Source organism: Ahaetulla prasina, chromosome 1 (genome assembly GCF_028640845.1).
Source record: "Ahaetulla prasina isolate Xishuangbanna chromosome 1, ASM2864084v1, whole genome shotgun sequence".
NCBI classification, from domain to species: Eukaryota; Metazoa; Chordata; class Lepidosauria; order Squamata; family Colubridae; genus Ahaetulla; species Ahaetulla prasina.
The window spans coordinates 100,457,856-100,475,395 of NC_080539.1; the positions used below are offsets into that span (position 1 = coordinate 100,457,856).

The 17,540-nt window shown below is 38.9% G+C and overlaps 2 protein-coding genes across 4 annotated transcripts in view; one reads left to right on the forward strand and one right to left on the reverse strand.

Moving 5' to 3' along the window:
- Positions 1–1,510, reverse strand: part of PEX3 (peroxisomal biogenesis factor 3) — a 12,794-nt gene extending 11,284 nt beyond the window's left edge. The window contains exon 1 of one of the 3 annotated variants that reach the window (XM_058170453.1): positions 1,291–1,510. In XM_058170453.1, the coding sequence (XP_058026436.1) occupies positions 1,291–1,363 (73 nt within the window). In that variant the 5' untranslated portion in view covers positions 1,364–1,510. Of the gene's footprint in view, positions 1–1,062; positions 1,179–1,290 lie in introns of those variants that run through there. The other 2 variants (XM_058170471.1, XM_058170481.1) reach the window with 2 other exon arrangements.
- Positions 1,511–1,556: 46 nt separating this feature from the next.
- Positions 1,557–15,490, forward strand: ADAT2 (adenosine deaminase tRNA specific 2). The gene is made up of 6 exons (XM_058170495.1): positions 1,557–1,687; positions 6,495–6,599; positions 11,658–11,808; positions 13,215–13,321; positions 14,044–14,116; positions 14,207–15,490. The coding sequence occupies exons 1-6, from the start codon at positions 1,616–1,618 to the stop codon at positions 14,245–14,247; spliced, it is 549 nt and encodes a 182-aa protein (XP_058026478.1). The 5' UTR covers positions 1,557–1,615; the 3' UTR covers positions 14,248–15,490.
- Positions 15,491–17,540: the final 2,050 nt, after the last annotated feature.

The window sequence follows — 17,540 nt, forward strand, 5'->3', positions numbered from 1 at the left end:
TTCATTGTCCTATCTGTACAAGGCCCCAGATAAAAAAAAAATGTGTCACTTATTTTTCAGAGTAACAGAAAGTTATTTTTTCCTCTTCTACTAAAGATAATGCTCTTGGAATTACAGTTAAATTTGCTTGGTTCGTAACTCTTATCTAAAGGGAAAATTGTTTCAAGCCGATGCTGGCAAATTATGAGCTCAAGTAAGCAAATGCTTGAATCTTCTTTCCTCCTGTTCGTTAATGCTTGAGTTTATTTTAACTTGGTTTGTTGTAACAAATGCTATGAAAAATAAATTCACCATAGTATATTTATTTAGATTATCAATTAAAAAAGGCAGAAATATCAGGATATGTACAACAAGGAGCAAGAAAGACAGTCTTCTTCTTCCAACTCTGTTAATCTGCTTATTATCCTGTTATTCAGAAGTTGTGGGAGCTTCATCACTGGAAGCTTTCAAGAAGAGACCGGACTGCTATCTGTCAGAAATGGTGTAAGGTCTCCTGCTTGGGCGGGGTGGGGTGGGGAGGGGTTGGACTAGATGACCTACAAGGTCTCTTCCAACTCTGTTAATCTGCTTCTTATTCTGTTATTTAAAAGTTGTGGGAGCTTTATCACTGGAAACTTTCAAGAAGAGACCGGACTGCTATCTGTCAGAAATGGTGTAAGGTCCCCTGCTTCGGGGGTGGGGTGGGGGTTGGACTAGATGACCTACAAGGTCCCTTCCAACTCTATTAATCTGCTTATTACTCTGTTATTCAGAAGTTGTGGGAGCTTCATCACCAGAAGCTTTCAAGAAGAGACCGGACTGCTATCTGTCAGAAATGGCGTGGCGGGGGTGGGGGTGGTGGAGACCTCCCAACTCTGTTAATCTGAGAAAAGTGGGGGTCACTCTCCCCATATCCACCTCTCGTGCAAGATGATGGGATTTTCAGCCCAACCTAGGTGAACGTATAGAGAACTAAGGAGAAAAATCGATAAATTCATCAGGAATTAAAGCGGCAATCCTCATGCACCCACCCACCCACAGGAGCAAGCTCACTCGGCATAGATAAACGAAGCAAAACTTAACAATGGGCGAGCAGGAAACGTCTTGCAGCTTTTAGGGGGGCGGCCGCTTTCTGGCTCTGGGGCAGCAGGAAGAGCGCAGGGGACGCTCGGGATCAGGTAGGGCTGCTTTTTTTAACAGCTGTTTCCGGGCAGCAAAGCGCAGCAAGCGAAGGGCCGGGAAATGCCCGGGGGGGAAGGGAGGAGGGGCGGAGGGGCGGGAGGAGGAGGAGGAAGAGAGAGAGAAACTCACCGCCCAGGAAAGCGCCCAAGAAGAAGCATTTCTTTTTATGACGCTTCAGGAAGCCCCACACGGCCAGCAGCATCGCGGCGGCGGCAGATTAGGATTCTCAGTCAAGCCGCCGCTCCGCCCACTTGCCCCCCGCGCGCCGCAGGAAGCCCCGCCCCTCGTCTCCGACGCCGGCTTCGTTAGGCCCACGGTCCTCCCCGCGATTCGAGTCCCCTAACCCGCCACCCACACACCGTTCGGCAGCTTGGCCGCGGTCCGTCCTTCATTTGTTTCCCCCTCGGATCTGTTCCCCCTTTACTTTTCGTTCCGGCGCTTTCCTTTTCCAGAGATGGAAGAGGCGAAGAGGTGGCGGGTGAGCGCGGGGGAAACGGAGGCCTGGATGGACAGAGCTGTAGATATGGTGAGGACGTCTCTCTCTCTCTCTCTCTCGCAGAGAAGCAACCGAAGGGGTTTGTAAGAGAGGGTGGTTGTCCCGCAGGAAAAAGCAAGCAAGCAAACAAACAAACAGGTTTCGGGTTGCCGAGCTTTTCGGAACTTGGGAGATAGTTGGGGGAAAAAGACTAACGCATTTAATGGACGGCATCCACGCGTGAATTGTTTGGGAGTTATCTGTTAACATATTTAACAGATTAACAGAGTAGGAAGGGACCTTGTAGGCCATCTAGTCCAGGGGTCTCCAACCTTGGCAATTTTAAGCCTGGCGGACTTCAACTCCCAGAATTCCCCAGCCAGCAAAGCTGGCTGGGGAATTCTGGGAGTTGAAGTCCGCCAGGCTTAAAGTTGCCAAGGTTGGAAACTCCATTCTAATCCAACCCCCCTGCCAAGCAGGAGACCTTACATCATTTCTGACGGATGGCAGTCCAGTCTCTTCTTGAAAGGTTCCAGTGATGAAGCTCCCACAACTTCTGAAGGCAACTTCTGTTCCACTGCCAGTAGAAATATTATAGAAGCAAATTGTCTCAGGCTCAACCTATCTCTTTGCCCTCATTCCTTCTAGGTTGTCCAGAGGCTCCTGGACAGAGATTATTATTTTTTTAAAACAATCTGTGAATTGCCAAATGAATCACTGAGCGTTTCTCTTCCTGGCACTCTCCAATGGTCAGCTGAGGGAAGAAGGCACCTAAGGATAATCCAAAGAAGGACGAAGTTCTTTTGTGAAATTTCCATCTAGGCTGTGTCTTTAGTTTTAGGGTTATTTTTCAAAGTTTTTCTAGAGGAACTTGAAACTTGACAATGTTTTTAAAAACCAAAATTGAGTTCCCCAGGTCCAATCAGGACGTGGTAATGGGAAGGGCAGAGGGCAGTCCCGACCATTTGCCAATTTTCCTTTTTCACTACCTGCTCACTACTTTTTCACTACTCTTTTGTGCTATCCCTCTCTTTCTCAGTCAGATGTCTCTCCCAAACGAGTAGTGGCCTTTTATCATCTTAAATAAGGTTTCCAGGGGATTTGAAATGAGGAGTCCTTGGTGCTCTCTGAGTTTGGTTATATTCTTGCAGATGTTTCTATAGAGATTCTTAGTCATCCAGGTCATGGTTGTCCCAAAAGTGCTTTTTTCAGGAGGCAACTGGACTATCTTGTTTTTTTCTTTGAAGACATTTCACTTCTGGTCCAAGAAGCTTCTTCAGCTCTGACAGGATGGAAGGATTTATATTCTTTGCAGACAGCTGGACGGACAAATCCTTCCATTCCCCACCATCGTGTCAGAACTCAAGAAGCTTCTTGGATGAGAAGCGAAGCATCTTCAAAGAAAAAACAAGAAAGTCCAGTTGCCTCCTGAAAAAAGCATCTTTGGGATAACCATGATCTGGATGACTGAGAATCTCTATAGACTTTTAGGGTTGAACACCCTTTGAATGGTGTGGGAGTATGAACGGATTTCCAGAGAGAGAAATTGCAGACTGCAGGAACTATCAGTACCATTCAGGTAACCCTGAGGACACAGATAAACTTCCAAGTGCTTCACCAACCCTAAAAGGATGCAAATGACCAGCTGTCTGCAAGAAATATAAAACCTTCCATTCCCCACCATCCAGTCAGAGCTGAAGAAGCTTCTTGGAATGAGAAGCAAAATGTCTTCAAAGAAAAAACAAGAAAGTGAAGTTGCCTCTTCATTTATTGGGGGGGAGGTCAAGTTTTTAAATGAGGTATAGCAGTGGTGAGATTCAAAAAAAATTACTACTGGTTCTGTGGGTGTGGCTTGGTGGGCATGGCATGGCATGGCATGGCTTGGTGGGCATGGCAGGGAAAGATACTGTAAAATCTCGATTCCCTCTCCACTCCAGGGGAAGGATACTGCAAAATCCCCATTTCTTCCCAATCAGCTGGGACTTAGGAGGCAGAGATTAGATGGGGGTGGGGCCAGTCAGAAGTGGTATTTACCGGTTCTCTGAACTAGTCAAAATGTCCACTACCAGTTCTCTAGAACTGGTCAGAACTGCTGAATACCACCTCTGGGGTATAAAACAAATGGTTCATTCAGTATGTGTGATATGTCAGAAAGCAAGTGATCAGACATTGATTAAATGGGAAAATTGAACAATAGAAAAACCTTGATTCTAGATTTACATTCAACAAGTGGGAAATTTGTGGATTGCATCACTTTTTTCCCCAGCAGGTTTGCATCTTTTTCAAAACTTAAAACTGTATTCAATGACTTCCAGAATACCCCCCTCCTATTGTTTAGTTACCAAAAAGCTAGGTTTTGCAAATAAAAGAAAGAAATGATTTTGGCTAAAAGGAAAGCATAGTTTCCTGAACTTCAGTAGGAGGCATGCTAAAATGCTAACACTACGACAACGTGAGTAGAAGTATATTTGAGAGGGTTTTGAGTGAACATTAATGGGATGAATAGGATCCTACCCTGTAAAAATGATCCTGCCTCCAAATTTCATTTAAGATATCAGCCCTCAGTTCCTTATCATGTGTTGCCCAAAGATAGTGTTTCTCAACCTCAGCAATTGAACCTCAAGTTCAATAGTCGTAACAAACAGGCTTTGTTCTGGAAGAAGGAACTGTTTATCTTTCCTGAGAACTTTTATCCATATGTCTACTTCTGCCATCTATTACAGTATTTTATTTATTTAATTTTATTTTATCCCACTTTATTATTTTTATAAATAACTTGTCAACTTGCAAATAATAAATGATATATGATATAATAAATGACTGTATTTCTTTTGAAGTTTGGCTCATGGCTCATGAATTAATTAGGGCATCTTTCGGAAACTTCACAGAACTTAGGTGGTGAAAATATCCAACACACCTTCCTCCTCCTATTTTCCCAACAACCTGTGAGGTGGGTTGAGCTGAGAAAAAGTGACTGGCCCAAAATCACATCGTTGATTTTCTTGGCTAAGGTGGGACTAGAACTCACAATCTCCCAGTTTCTAGCCTGGTGCCTTAACCACTAGACTAAACAAATCATGTCACATTACATGAGTAGCAGTTGCTTTGACTGATTAAACAAAGTCATTGTAAATGAAAATGTAATTGAACCAGAGTAAGCTATTGTTTCAGGTATAGCTCAGCCAATAAATCACAGTTGCGTGTGGTGTGTTTTTCTTCTGTCAAACTATTTAACACCACCGACAATACATCTACCATTCAAAAAGACCTTGATCATCTAACCGCTTGGTCTAAAACTTGGCAACTCCAAATCTCAACCAGCAAATGCTCAGTCTTACATATTGGAAAAAAGAACCCAAACACTAAGTACATACTTGATGGACATTACCTTACAGATGACCCCCACCCTGTTAAAGATCTTGGAGTTTTTATATCAAATGATCTAAGTGCCAAAGCCCACTGCAACTACATAGCAAAGAAGGCTCTAAGAGTTGTAAACCTAATCTTGCATAGCTTCTTTTCAAAAAACACTACACTACTAACCAGAGCATATAAAACATTTGCTAGACCAATTCTAGAATACAGCTCGCCTGTCTGGAACCCTCACCACATTTCTGACATCAATACAATTGAACATGTCCAGAAATATTTTACAAGAAGAGTTCTTCACTCCTCTGAAAACAACAAAATACCTTATCCCACCAGACTTGAAATCCTAGGCTTAGAAAACTTAGAACTCCGCCGCCTTCGACAAGACCTAAGTTTAACTCATAGAATCATCTATTGTAATGTCCTTCCTGTTAAAGACTACTTCAGCTTTAATTGCAATAATACAAGAGCAACCAATAGATTTAAACTTAATGTTAACCGCTTTAATCTAGATTGCAGAAAATATGACTTCTGTAACAGAATCATCAGTGCTTGGAACACTTTACCTGACTCTGTGGTATCTTCCCATAATCCCAAAAGCTTTAACCAAAAACTTTCTACTATTGACCTCACCCCATTCCTAAGAGGACCATAAGGGGCGTTCATAAGAGCACAAACGTGCCTACCGTTCCTGTCCTATTGGTTTTTTTTCTTTTCTTCTTATATATATATATGCTTATACCTCCTTATATTTCCTCATATATTTTTATATACTATATAATCTTTTTGTGTGATGCTTATATATATTGTTGTGACAAAATAAATAAATAAATAAAATAAATGGGGGGAGGGGGGACGGCAGAGGTAAGTGCCAACATATATGTCCTTCATTTTGCTATGTATGTGATCCATTCAGTCAGAAATGTTGGTTTCTTATAGGCATTGTTGTATATTATTGTTCTTGTATTAGGAAAAACAGTTGCATAGACAGACCTTGTTTACTGAGTTGTCTAATGCAGCGACTGTTTCCTCCTTCCTTGCAGAGTAGAGAGATTGGAGAGGAAAGGATTATAGGAGAATAAACAGGCACACAGTGGAGAATACATATCAAAAGAAATGTGCTAGCAGTGGCTGTTTGCCAATGCATTCCTTTTGATGTGTTTTTCCATTGTATGCTTGCTTGCTTGCTTTTAATGTTTTCCTCTACAATGAATGTAAATACAAACATCAATTCCCTTATTAATTATCCCTGCACCTGGATGGGCTGGGGAGTGAGAAAAAGGAAAGCTGAAATTAAGTCATAAGCATAGTCATAAGCATTTTCCACTTAGTGTCTTGTGTCACTATTGACCCAAGTTTTTGGTCCCAGCTTACCTGTCATGGACTAAATGCAGCTGGGATGTGTTATGTCTCTGAATTTGCAATCTGTGATAAATATGACACCGCATCCTTCTTAACAATGCTGTTGCTAATTACTTTGTATTGATAGGCTAAAGATGCACTTGAGAATGGTGAAGTACCTGTTGGTTGCCTCATGGTCTACAATAGTGAGATTGTAGGGAAAGGAAGGAATGAAGTTAACGAAACAAAAAATGTAAGTGAGAATCCTAACCTTTCCACTGCATATATAAATAGAAAGATCCTCAAGAAATTCCTCTACTTCAGCTGTGTTTAAAACCTGCCTTGTCTAATTTGGGAATTGTATAGCAAATTACTGTTTTGGAATTTTTATGTTTTGAGTTCCTGTTACCTAAAATTCTGGTGAAAAAATGCTGTGTTCTCTATAAACACATCTCAATACATCCAAACTCAATTCTGGAAAACCATTTTATATTTTTCTTTTCTCGATTCTCAATTCTCCAGACTCAGTTCTGGAAAACGATTTTATATTTTTCTTACATTACAAGTAGCCTTGGTCTTGAATAAAGGGTACTCATGACTGGTTCTCAAAGTTTGGCTGTCACTCTTGTTCTCTAAGGTCTACCTTTAATTAAGAGGGACATGGTAACTTTTTTGTAATAAAAATGTTTTGTGTTGATCTTTGAATGCTAGTGAACTTCAGTTATTATTAGTATTTTTTATTTATGGATTATTTTCTTTTTCTTTTATCAGTGTTCCACATTTTGTTTTGTTACTATTACCTAGACCAGATCAAGTTTCAAAATGTAGTGATAATATTTCACAGTGTCCCAATTTTCAAATGTATTTTAATTCCCACAATACCTCAGACAGAATTGCTGAGGATCATGGGAGCTGAATTTTAGCAAGATTGAGAAAGACGTGGATATATTACATCAATATATATTACATGTATAATGAAATAAAAGATGAAAGAGTTCAAACAATAAAAGCTAAACTTTCAGAATTTCATAATAAACTAGAAACCTATGACCCATTGAGTCATTATTTCAGAAATATTCCCTTACCTAAACAGAGAAATGGAATGACCAAGGGTGGCCAAAAAATAGTGGGAGCAGGAGTGACTTCTGACTTTGCACTGACTGTACCATTGAATTTCCTTATGGGAATCTGGCAGGGACCAAGGGATTGTGAGACTGCCTGAGAAACTCTCACAAAATGTTGAAAGTGAAGAATCATGTGACCACAGTGGCAGTACAGCAGCAGCCAGTAGCCACAACTTTCCCAAAGTTTGGAAGTACAATGCAGAAATAAACATGTCATGAATTTCACAAGAAGATTCTAATCTTGCAAAAGAATGCACAGATTTGGTCATTATGGGGTTATTCATATACATGGAATGGGAAGAGAACAATTACAACAATAAGAACAATTGCCAATTGAACCTGGCTTGAATACCTGTTTGTTTGTTTGTTTGTTTGTTTGTTTGTTTGTTTATGATGCTGAACTATAACCCTACCCCTGCCCCTTGAGAAGTCTTCAGCATAGTTGGAGGTGATGAAAACTTCGGGGTCCATGGCAATTCATTCAAAACAATGAACTCTATCTGACTGATATTATGAGAGGAGAATTTTAACAGTGCTTAATAAGAACTGAGAGCATTTTAAGTCAGGAATTCTGCCAGCTCTCAGGAAGCGATTGTAGTTGCACCCTAGAGTGTGTTATAGCATTTATGGCACCTGCTAAGCACAATCTCTTGAAGGACTATTCACATTAAAATTAATTGGTAGATGGTATTATAACAATAGATTATAGCTAAATGCATTCTATTTGCTTCACATTTGCTATCAGTCACACATGTTCAGTTCTTTTTATTGAATAGCATTCTTTCATATATCCAAGAATTAATTAGGTCATTGTTTTCAATTTGTACTTACAAATTTATAGTATGAAGCATATCATGAGAGATATATATAAGCTTTTTAAAAAAACAGTAAGGGTAGAATCTTAAATATCTAGATTGTGCATGCTTTGCTAACCAAAAAACATTTCCTATTTTGTAACTATATGTTTAATTAAAACATTTAGAGTGGTGTTACAAATCACCCTTCTTTGAAAGTGATACATTGATCAAATGATGCAATTTTGGATAATTGTTCTATGGGCAATGTTTTGGAACAGTGAGATTGCTAAATAAACATAAACAGAGAGATCATATCCTGCTAATTTGAAACAAGATATACTAACTTAGTTAGTTACCAGGCACAATTCATAAAGGTAGTTTGTTTAAACAACTTTTTTCCTGAATGCCTTCAGGACTCCCTTCACTTGCTTAAATCTACCAAATACTACAATTAGTTTCAAAACTTTTTCTAAGATTGTTCCTGCCACTGGAGGTAAAGCTGCAGGAAGTTCTAGATTTTACTGATGATTTTTATCCTTGCTCTGCTTTTTATTTTCTTGGTGTGATGACTGCTGTTTTTATCTTTATGCTTTGAGAATCTTGTCAACCTCAAATGAAGTTTATGTGCGTGCATACCTGTCCTTCGCACAAAACCATCCCCACTTCCCCACCCATCCCTGTGCTGGACCACCAACCCAGAAAGGTTAGGGACCACTGATGTAGGTTATACAGTATTGCAAAGAAATGAAAGTAGATGCATTTAAGGCTTCGGTGCCGAATGCTGCCATAATTGGGGGGAAAAAAACAGGTGATGTAATCCATGAACATGCATAAAGCTCATGAGAGCATTTCCTATGCTGTCTATTTGCTTTTTATGACTGGTAGATCAATGTTTTTCTTTGCATTAATTGTTGGAAAGATTAAATAGAAAATACGAAGTTAATCCCTGACAGATAGAGGAAAAAGTTTGCTTGTAGTCAATCCTGTTTTTGATCAAGCAGCTGTTTTTCTCCTGTCCTCTTTACCCTTACTTGTTTCAGACACTGAGAAGGAAAAGAAAGCAAAGCAGAGACACAGCCTTCGGTTTTTGTTTTGCTTTTTGATGATCTTTATTGTTTTGACACTGAATTTCTGTGGCTCTTGCAGGTTTTTTTGTTCTGTTCTGGGATTGGCTTTTGGAATTGCTCCAGTAAAATAAAAACAGAAGGCACTGTATAAAATAACATCAGTGTGGTGAAATAAGACCTCACCTATATTGGTTGTCATTGACCTTCCCTACCCTACAGTGGAAATTTTGAGAATGCATTATAAAAAAGAATTGCAACCATTGCAACTGTTAGGTTTGTGTAGGTGCTTTAAATATTGTTCTACTATGCCTTTTTTTAAAAATAAGGCCTGGTTTCTGATAGGCTGCTTTGATAGTATGAAGATACTTATATGACAGCCAGGAGGCTTAGAGTGACAGTCTAGGATTGGGGAAGCACAAGCTGAAGTTTACTCTCAGCCACCAACATTTCCTGAATTTTGGCCAGTCGTTCTCTTTCAGTCAAAGAGCCAGCGTGGTATACTTTTTAAGACATCGGATTGACACCACCATTTGCCCTCAGTCATGGAGCCTTCCTGGGTGATTTGTAACCAATTATCATCTCTCAGCTCAACCTACCTCACAAGGCTGTTGTGAAAAACAGTTGAAGGAGACGATGCTGTGTAGACCATCTTGAGCTTCTGATGAAAAGGCAGGATATAAACATAGCAAATAAATAAATACATTGTAACAAATTTACCACAAGGGTCAATCTTATGTGTGTTATTTTGTTTTGCTTGTGAAGCAAATTCTAAAAAACATTGATAAACTTGCCCTTGTCTCTTGATACAATACAGCAAGCATCCTCAGGCATAAGAAAGTATTTCATTCCATGTTTTAGTGAATTGTTTTAATTGCCTTAATCCAAACAGAACCAAGCACATCAGTTTTCATCTTTTGGGAATTGTGGCAAGCATGGAGAATACAATTGCAAAGCTAAGGAAAACTAATTTTTCTCAACTAGAGGCCATACTGTCTTGTAATACTGAGAATGCTCACCTCCATACACTAGAGGGCAGTAAATTAAAGAAACCTGTCCTAGGCCATTTTGTCCAAACTGTTGTTCCTGTAATTTTATTAAAAATAAGAGTTATTTTTCCTTATATGTGTGTTTTCCTTCTTTTATTAAATTTGTTTGCTGCCCATTTTTATCACAATATAACAGTTGGTGGCTTACAATATTAAAAAGGATAAAACTAGTGGTGAAATTCAAAATTTTTTACTATCATTTCTGTGGGTGTGGCTTGGTGGGTGTGATGTGGCTTGGTGGGCATAGCTTGGTGGGTGTGGCAGGGGAAGAATACTGCAAAATCTCCATTCCCACCCCACTCTGGGGTCAGCCAGAGGTGGTATTTGCCGGTTCTCTGAACTACTCAAAATTTCTGCTACCAGTTCTCCAGAACCTGTCAGAATCTGCTGGATTTCACCCCTGGATAAAACTATACAAAGCATGTATATAACAAGAATAAGGTGCTATAAAAACATAAATTATTAACTCTAACTAAAAGTTGGGGAGGGTGGGAGTAGGATGGGCAGAGGGAGTTTGGATCTGTTATTAATCTATCCATCACCTCCAATGTGACACTCCCCTATTGGAGCACCAAGCCAATTGGCAAAGCCAGGTTTTTGAAGCTTTTACCGAAGGTCACGATAATTTATATGCAAAATAACCCATTTTATGTGGCACCAGTTCTGATTTTTTTAAAATTTATTTTTATTTTTAATACAAACAAACATAAAAACATCTTCCATCCAAATACAGTGTGTCAGTAGGTTGATTACAAATCTTTTGTGCAATTTCAACATAATGCATATCATTAATTTGTCTAATCTTACATTTTGTCAATGTGATATATATCCAAATGCTTTAATCAGTTGATCCTTTAATTGACTATAGTATTTTATTCTCTCATTTCATATAAATTATTCTAAATCAATATTTTATCTTACTACATCATTTATTCCATCATCTTAAGTCAATTGTATCATTCAATAATTCTTCCCTTGTAAAAAAGAAAAAACTCCAATCTTTCTTAACATATTTTCCCTTCTAGCCATTGGTAAAATAAATCCCATATCTTATAATATTGCTTATTTTCCTGTTCTCTGATTTCAAATGTCAGTTTACTCATTTCTGCACATTCCATTGTTTTCTTAATAATTTCATCTTGCAATGGTAGTTTCTCACTTTTCCAGTTCCTAGCAAATACAATCCTAGCTGCTGTTACTACATTCACAATCAAGTATCTCAATTCTCTGTCATAACTTATAACAGTGATGATTTTTTTTTTGCTTTATTCCCATAGGCTACTCGCCATGCAGAAATGGTAGCAATTGATCAGGTCTTAGATTGGTGTCAACAGCACAAGAAGCAACCTGAGGAAGTTTTTACACACACAGTATTATACGTTACAGTTGAGCCCTGTATTATGTGTGCGGCTGCGCTTCGAATGATGAGTATCCTTCTCCAAATGTTGGCCGCTTAATCTTTAATATGGAATTCTGTTTCCTACCTTGGAAAGAAGGTCCTCTATGCTACTGTTCTTCAACTGGGTATTTGGAGTCATACGAACTCTGAATCGTTATTAGCAAATGTTGGTATGGATAGGATAGAATAGAAAAGAAGATGACATTTAGGGTCAAGTCCACATTAGGAAGGGCAAGTGCTTGTGTGGTATATGAAATTTTGGAATTTTCCTACGACAGGAATACATTCACTTAAGCTTCTTTTCTTTAAAACATTTTGTTAAATTTCTGGATGATGGAGTCTAGGAAGGAAATTCAGCAATATTTATGTCCTCAATTTATTGGTGGAAGATACCTTTTTTCCGAGCAGAGGAAAATGAGAAATATTTTATTCGGGGAAGTTATCACTTTTGTAATAAGATGTCTAAGAAAAGGATGAATGTATGTATTGTAAAAGAAAGGAGATTATTATTACTACCTTGTTTTTTGCTTTTAATGTTGTATTTTGAGGTCATTGGGAATTGGGCAATATTGTATACAAATGTAAATAATAATGATGATTATTTAATAATAATATAAAGTATAAATAGCAATAGAAATTCTGAAAATGGAATACCAAAAAATGAAACAATCCAATTTTGGAAAGATCTATGGGAAACTCAAAAAATACTATAATAAAAATGCTGGATGGATAAAAGAACTTGAAGATGGATTTAGTAAAAATCAAATGGAAGTGCTACTGTAATAATAACAGCACAAATGGTTAAAATCACATGAAAAGGATTGATGAAAAATTGGTGAGAACATTTAATTGAAAAAGTTGTTGAAAATGAGCAAGTTAAAATATTTTGGGAATTCCAAATGCAAACTGATAAAGTCTTGGCTGATAACACACCAGATTTAACTGGTTGAAAAGAAGGAAACGTGGAAAATTTATGTGGCAATACCAGGAGATAGTAGAATAGAAGACAAGGGCCTGGAGAGTATCGAGATCGGAAAATCAAAGATGAAAGATTATGGTATAACCCAGTTGCGGTGATATCAGTGGTTATTGTCATACCAAAAAAATCTTGGACGGCACTTAGAAAATCTGTGTATTGTCAAAATTTCCATCTGTCAATCACAAAAAAACCCCACTGATTGGATCTGAACATTTACCATGCCAATATGGTCCAATAACCTAGGTCCTCAGGAAGAACTCGGTATGTATGAAGGTCCAGCTAAAAACTGGCAGCTGTGATTTCACATTGTATTGATGATGATGGTGATAGTAGTGGCAGAAAGTTGGCATATCAAAATAGCTGGACTGTCAAACAGGATTGTTACTATTTGTATATTATATACTATCTGTGTAGGATTTCTTATCTAGCCTAGTTAATGCCTTAATTGATCTGCATAAATCCCGTTGGTTGTATATGGTTGCCAAAATGAACGGTTTGGAGGCTGCGGCTCAGTTCTGAATATCTCTTCTGCTACCTTAACAGATACAGGAGAACCATTTCAAGTGAGTACTTCATTACGGTGCCTTTCTATATGTTCATAAGAATGTGATATATCAAAGTGGTGTAGCAATGAAGACCTTGTTCTAGAACTGTGATGGTGAACCTATGGCACGCGTGCCAGAGTTAGCACTCAGTGCCATCTCTGTGGGCATGTGAGCAGTCACCCCAGTTCAGCTCCGCCGTGCATGCGTACGCGCCTCCCGCTGGCCATCTGGATTCCAGGTCTCTGTCACGCATACGCGGGGGGGCATGGTGTGGGTGTGGCGTTAGATATCCACTTAAATAGTTTTATTTCACATCATAGCTATCTGGACTCTGAAAAGACTGCTTTAAGAATTTGTGCCAGTCAAATGAAATGGAAAAAGATTATAAAAATCGCCACCCCCCCAAAAAAAATTGTCCCCCTAAATTCCCATGAAATGTAACTGCTGGAAAAAAAAACACCCCCTTCTGATAACATCTATATCCTCCTCCCACTTTTTTTGTTCTGGGCTTTCTTGCGCTAATCAAAAGTCATGCATTCATTCCTCTGCCTTTAAAAGTTACCTAGTAAACAATATTTAATACGTGGTCTTATTCTAACACCCCAGCATAGCAACAACAGAAGCTATATTACTCCCACTTTTGAGTTCTTAGAAATAATGAAGTCTTAACTGAAAAATTCTGCTGATGGTGTATTTTCATTTCAGATGCATTTTTTGAGCAACATGTTTAATTTCTTTAGTGCATAGCTGGTTATCGATCTGAAGAAGCTGTGGAGATGCTGAAAACCTTCTACAGACAAGAGAATCCAAATGGTAAAAACCTCATATCAGCATTTTATTCCGTGTACACATATATAGATTTGAATATTAGTGACCTCAGGTTTGTTTTTTTCTTTTTGGCAGCACCAAAATCAAAAGTTCGGAAAAAGGAATTCAGTAAATGAGAGGCTGTTGTAAAGTTAACCAGACTAGAAGAAGAATAAATCCATGAATGATCTTCACAATGCTGACCTTTGCTGGACTAAATTGTTTAGCTCCAGAGGGTGGAAAATGACACACCTGTCTCTTTTCAATATGTGGTTGAATATAATATGCAAGTTATGATAAATTAACAAATATAATTGCGGGTCAAAATGTCTAGTTTGTTCTCCCTTGGGTACCAAACTGGAAAGGTATTATTGAAAGAACAATACCAGCAAAGGCTGAACTCTTGCAACTATTGATTTTGAACTTAACAAGAGGTTCAGCTAATTAGGATAATGCATGCTTTGCCAGTACAGACTCTGATTTTTATTGTCTTGTAAATTATTTGGATAAGAACTCTGTATAAAAACTCTCTGTCATCTTCCAGTTCCCCAAGTTGTTCACTAAGTTATACATGATGAATCAAGCTTTCCAGGTCACCTGCTACATTGGAATTTCTGTTAGGAACTAGTCTGATTAGTATTAAGACTTTATTAAGCTATAATATAGTCCAGGTATTTAGTCATTTTAATCTAGTTGAGTCTGTTCTAGTGCTAGCAGAGGTTTCCCTATAATTTCCTGTGTGTTATATATTCAACTGGAAATACCGAAGATAAGAAGGGGACCTTCTGCATAAAAACCATGTGCTCTTTCAGTGAAATAGTCCAAATATGTATAAACATCTGACAATGTCTAATTTGTACCATTTTCTTCAGTGCATCACAGGGCAAGTGTAGAACTTCCCAGAAACTTCAGTGTTCAGACCTTGGTAGAAAAAATTGGCAATATTAAACTTAACGTTGTGATGACTGAATTGAAAGGCTTGTACTCATGCCTGATCAGTTGCTGCTATACTTGCTCTTTTCAGATGAATTCCTGTTGTGTTAGCAATCACCATTAAGGATCAGTTGATTTAGTTATATTTTAATATGTTTGCAATAGTAAACTCCTTGTAATATTGAAGGCAGGCTGTTCAGGTTAGCAGCATCTACCCGATCTTGGATAGTATTGAAAAGCTCAGCAGGGCCAGTATAGTTTATTCTTTGGAAATTCCAGAACTGTTGGACTGACTGCAAAGTTGAAAAAGCATTCCAGAAAAAAAAAAAGGCAAAAGAAAACCACTTCTGTAATGTTGCTGAGAAAATAACATGGGTGTAACCATGAAGTCACCAGTAGTCATGGTAAATTTGAGGGAATTTGTTGAATAAATTACACAATACCTTGTGTACCTGTGTTCATTTACAATAATACCTTGTTTGTAAGGACTACCTTTCCTGAACTTATGGGTAGCTGAAATGTTGAAGTTATATTCAAATATGCTAGTGTTAGATAAAGGTAAAGGTTCCCCTTGCACATGTGTGCTAGTCGTTCCTGACTCTAGGGGGCGGTGCTTATCTCCGTTTCAAAGCTGAACAGCCAGCGCTGTCCGAAGACGTCTCCATGGTCATGTGACCGGCATGACTAAACACCAAAGGTGCACAGAACACTGTTACCTTCCCACCAAAAGTGGTCTCTATTTTTCTACTTGCATTTTTTATGTGCTTTCGAACTGCTAGGTTGGCAGAAGCTGGGACAAGTAACGGGAGCTCACCCCATTATGCAGCACTAGGGATTCGAAACTGCTAACCTTTTGATCGACAGGCTCTGCGTCTTAGCCACTGAGGACCCTTAGTGTTACCCATTCTTAAATTCAGTCATTTTGATAATGACTGTATAGGAAGTTAATTATATTTCCAAAATACAATATTTGGAAAAGGGCCACACAGAAGATGGCAGAAGTAATGTTAGTGAAGGAATACAACAGCACCATTTTTGAGCTCCCATCTTATACCTTCTCCCTCTTCTACACAGTTCTCCAATTCTCCTTCCTTATGCCAGAAAAAATGTGAAGTTTGTTGATGTTTTGGGGAGGAGGAAGGAACTATTTGTCTCATAATTAAAAATCTAATTTAACTAAGTTAGAAGCCAGATCTTAGCTGGCACATTCTGCATTCTGTAGGGCCAGGGGAGAAATGCCTAGAATATCTAGTTCACCATAAAAGCTGCCCCGAATCTGAGAAGTCATGGGAAACCACCAGTGGTGGGTTTCAAATTTTTTTTTACTGCCAGTTCTGTGGGTTTGGCTTGGTGGGTGTGGCATGGCTTGGTGGGTGTAGCTGGGGAAGGATACTGCAAAATCCCCATTTCCTCCCAATCAGCTGGGACTCAGGAGGCAGAGAATAGATAGGGGTGGGGCCAGTCAGAATTTTTTACTACCGGTTCTCTGAACTACTCAAAATCTCCACTACCAGTTCTCCAGAACTGGTCAGAACCTGCTGAAACCCACCTCTGGAAACCACAGCAGATATCTATATCTTATGTCAGATATAAGTCATTTCCATGTGAAATTCCCACCCAAGCCTTGCCCCTAGGACCTGCTAAATCTATATACTATAGATTTATATACTATATACGTAAATCTATAATACATACTATAGATTTATGTATACACTGATAAATGTGTATGCTACTAAAACACTCTTTAATTGTCAAGTTCAGTTAGCTGAAATGGTACATCATAGTGAAATAATTTTTGAATCAAGATAACCTCAAATCTGCTGCCTTAAAGAATGCATGCAAACTCTGGGACCCATTACTCCTGTGGAAGTGAAATTTCAAGGACCTTCAGACCAGGTGTACTGGAAGGATTATGTACTTATGTAGGCAGCCCTGCTGTACTTCTTCCATCAGCTGAGGCCATGTGATCCTGATTTATGACACGTCCTGTCAGCTTCCTACAAGCCAAGTCAATGGGAAAGCTGACAGGAAGTTAGAAATCACTCCTACTTCCCACTGCTGTTTTGGCCACCTGTGGTCATTCTGTTTATCTCTAGGTAAGTTCATTTGCCACTACAATTACTCTCCCATCATGCTGCACTATCTTTTTCTAAAAGGATGACCCAGCGGGTCATTGGTGGTCCAGTAAACAAATTCCAGGATGAAAGGAATTTCCTGCTTTCTGCCACGATAGACTCTCTAGGGTTGGTTGCTGTGCAACAAGAAGAAAATACAGTGATGTTTTTCCATCTGACTGTGGTAAGATTTGTCTGTTGACCTTGGGGAACCACCAAGCTTGGGTGGGGGTAATGAGCCTGTAGTCATTTCACATGGGACATCCTAGCTTGTAAAAGGCAGACCATGGAGGTGGTGTAGAGGAATATAGAGATAATATGGTGAAGGAATGCTAGAACTGTACAGTTATTTTTTTTAAAAAAAGACCATAAACGTCATCACT

What these genes read in the sequence shown, in the direction of transcription:
- ADAT2 (XM_058170495.1), top strand. Translation starts at nt 1,616, where the DNA reads ATGGAAGAGGCGAAGAGGTGGCGGGTGAGCGCGGGGGAAACGGAGGCC. An exon ending in GGCTGCGCTTCGAATGATGA is followed by an intron (nt 11,809 to 13,214) that starts GTATCCTTCTCC and finishes ATTGATCTGCAT; the next exon opens with AAATCCCGTTGGTTGTATAT. An exon ending in ATACAGGAGAACCATTTCAA is followed by an intron (nt 13,322 to 14,043) that starts GTGAGTACTTCA and finishes TAATTTCTTTAG; the next exon opens with TGCATAGCTGGTTATCGATC.